The 2639-nt window shown below is 48.7% G+C and overlaps 1 protein-coding gene across 1 annotated transcript in view; it reads left to right on the forward strand.

Annotated features, from left to right (window-relative positions):
- Positions 1-338: 338 nt before the first annotated feature.
- The window catches only part of LOC107183748 (butyrophilin-like protein 2), a gene marked incomplete at its 3' end in the record, with an annotated part of 10606 nt that continues 8305 nt past the window's right edge, over positions 339-2639 (forward strand). Inside the window, exons 1-2 of the mRNA XM_015566540.1 lie at positions 339-353; positions 2504-2602. Of these exons, the coding sequence (XP_015422026.1) occupies positions 2586-2602 (17 nt within the window). The remainder of the gene's footprint in view (positions 354-2503; positions 2603-2639) is intronic.

Consider the following 2639-nt stretch of genomic DNA (forward strand, 5'->3'; position numbering starts at 1 on the left):
TGGTCCCTCTATTCCCACTTTGCTGAGAGCTTGTATCAGGAAAGGGTGTTGGATTTTGTCAAATGCTCTTTTTGCATCAATTGATATGATTATGTAATTTTTTTGTCTCTTAATTTGTTTATGTGATGTATCAGATTTATTGATTTGTAGATATTGTACCATCCTTGCATCCCGGGAATAAATCCCACTTGGTCATGGTGTATGACCTTTCTAAAGTAATGCTGGATCCAATTTGCTAGAATTTTGTTGAGGATTTTAGCATCTATGTTTATCTAGAATTCTCTTTCTTTGTAGTGTCTGTATCTGGTTTTGGGATTAGTGTAATTCTGGCTTCATAGAAAGAGCAGTGTTGGGTAAGCAATGATCATAGGCTTTGGAGTCAGGCAAGCAGACCTGGGTTTGAATCCCATTATATAAACTAAGCAAGTTAATTCAGCTCTACATAGTTCAATTTTCTTTTCTGTCCATGGAGAATGATACTATGTACCTTGAAAGGAATCAGCACAGAGCATGCTCAAGGTCATAACTTTCATTTATATTTAATCAAAATTCTTCCTAATGTTATTTAAGAATACTTTTACATTTAAATTCAATGGGAAAATTTGCCTTATTACCTACAAATATTTAAGTAGTGAATAAAGGATTAAGTGAATGATTAAATAATTGAATGAATCAATCAAATTATTGGATATCTTGATATGAACGAATCCATTCAATTAAACAAATATCCTATACTAGAGGCCTTGTGCACAAAAATTTGTGCACTGGGGGGTGGGGGGCCCTCCCTCAGCCCGGCCTGTGACCTCTTGCAGTCTGGGACCCCTCGGGAGATAACGACCTGCTGGCTTAGGCCTGCTCCCCCGTGACAGAGGGCAGGCCCAATCTCTAGGTGCAGCCCGTGGTCTGGCTCACAGCCAATTGGGGAGTTGCGGCGCCACCCCCTGTCATACACAGAAAAGAACAGATTGGGAGGTTGCGATGCCACCCCTAGTCACGCTCAGGGTAGGGCTGATTGGGGGGTTGGGGCACCGCCCCCTGTCACACTCAAGGCAGGGTCGATAGGGAGGTTGCAGCACAGCCCCTTCAGGGTTGTGGTCACCACTGGCGTGCCTGACCAGCCTGGGTGAGGGGCTGAGAGCCGTTTTCAGGCTGGCCGCACCCACTTCAGCATGGAGGGTCCTGCTGGGGTGCCTGGCCAGCCTGGGTGAGGGGCTGATGACTGTTTGCAGGCTGGACACAGCCCCTTCAGAGTGGGGGTCCTGGCTGCGGTACCTGGCAAGCCTGGGTGAGGGGCTGAGGGCTGTTTTCAAGATGGCCACAATCCTTTCAGGGTTGGGGGGGTCCTGCTGGGGGGCCTGGCCAGTCTGGGTGAGTGGCTGATGGCAGCTTGCAGGCTGGCCAAGCCCTCCTGCGGGGACCCTCACCCCATGAAGGTGTGGCCAGCCTGGTTGAGGGGCTGATGGCTGTTTGCAGGCTGGCCACAGCCCCCAGCCACCCAAGTTCCCAGTGGAGGCTGGCTGGAAGCAGGTATCTGGGATTTATTTGTCTTCTATAATTGAAACTTTGTTACCTTTAAAAACCTTTCAAGGGGTTGTGGCCAGCCTAGGTGAGGGGCTGAGGGCTGTTTTCAGGCTGGCCACGGTCCCCAGCAATCCAAGCTCCTCAGCAAGGTTGGCCGGAAGCAGGTATCTGGGATTTATTTATCTTCTATAATTGAAACTTTGTTGCCTTGAGTGAGGCCTGTGGGAAGCTTGGCTTCCTCCATCGCCAGGGCAACCAAGCCTCCTTCTCGCTCCAGTTCCGTGGCTGCCAGCTGCCATCTTGGTTGAGTTATTGAAACTCTGTTGCTTTTAGCGGAGGCCTGAGCCAGCAGGGAGCTTGGCTTTCTCCATCACCGGGGCAATCAAGCCTCCTGTTCGCTCCAGCTCCGTGACTGCCGGCCGCCATCTTGGTTGGGTTAATTTGTATATAGTCGCTCTGATTGGCTGGTGGGCATGGCTTTAGGGCATAGTGAAGGTACAGTCAATTAGCACATTTGTCTTTTATTAGAGTAAATAATAAAAGCCTAATATGCTAAGTGTGCCAACATTTGTTCAACCATTAGGCCAGTCACTATGATGGCACACTGACCACCACGGGGAAGATGCTCTGATGGGTTGGTTAGCTTGCTGCTGGGGTTCAGCCAATCAGGACTGGGCGAGACAGCCCAGACAAACCCTGGAGCCCTCCCACGGTCCTGATCATGCACCAGTGGGGTTCCTCAGCCTGGTCTGCAGGGATCAGGCTGAAACCAGCTCTCCAACATCCCCCAAAGGGTCCTGGATTGTGAGAGGACACAGGCCAGGCCAAGAGGCCCTACTGGTGCACGGATCCATGTAAAGGGCCTCTAGTACATTAACTAATTGTGAACAATGCCTAAAATATATAAGACCCTTGCCCTCATGTAGCTTTTAGTCCAAGAATTACTCTATCCTTCCTTTGTTTTGTTTTGTTTTGTTTTTAGATAAAATCTATTATGACATTGAACTAACCACATGGGAACTATTCCCTTTGAAAGCTGCCTCCTCTACTAGCCTGTGATCACCATGAAGGTAAAAGTCAGGTAAGTACTAATGACTTCATGTGCTAGCCCGATGTCT

Source organism: Myotis davidii, unplaced genomic scaffold (genome assembly GCF_000327345.1).
Source record: "Myotis davidii unplaced genomic scaffold, ASM32734v1 scaffold4603, whole genome shotgun sequence".
Classification (NCBI taxonomy): Eukaryota; Metazoa; Chordata; class Mammalia; order Chiroptera; family Vespertilionidae; genus Myotis; species Myotis davidii.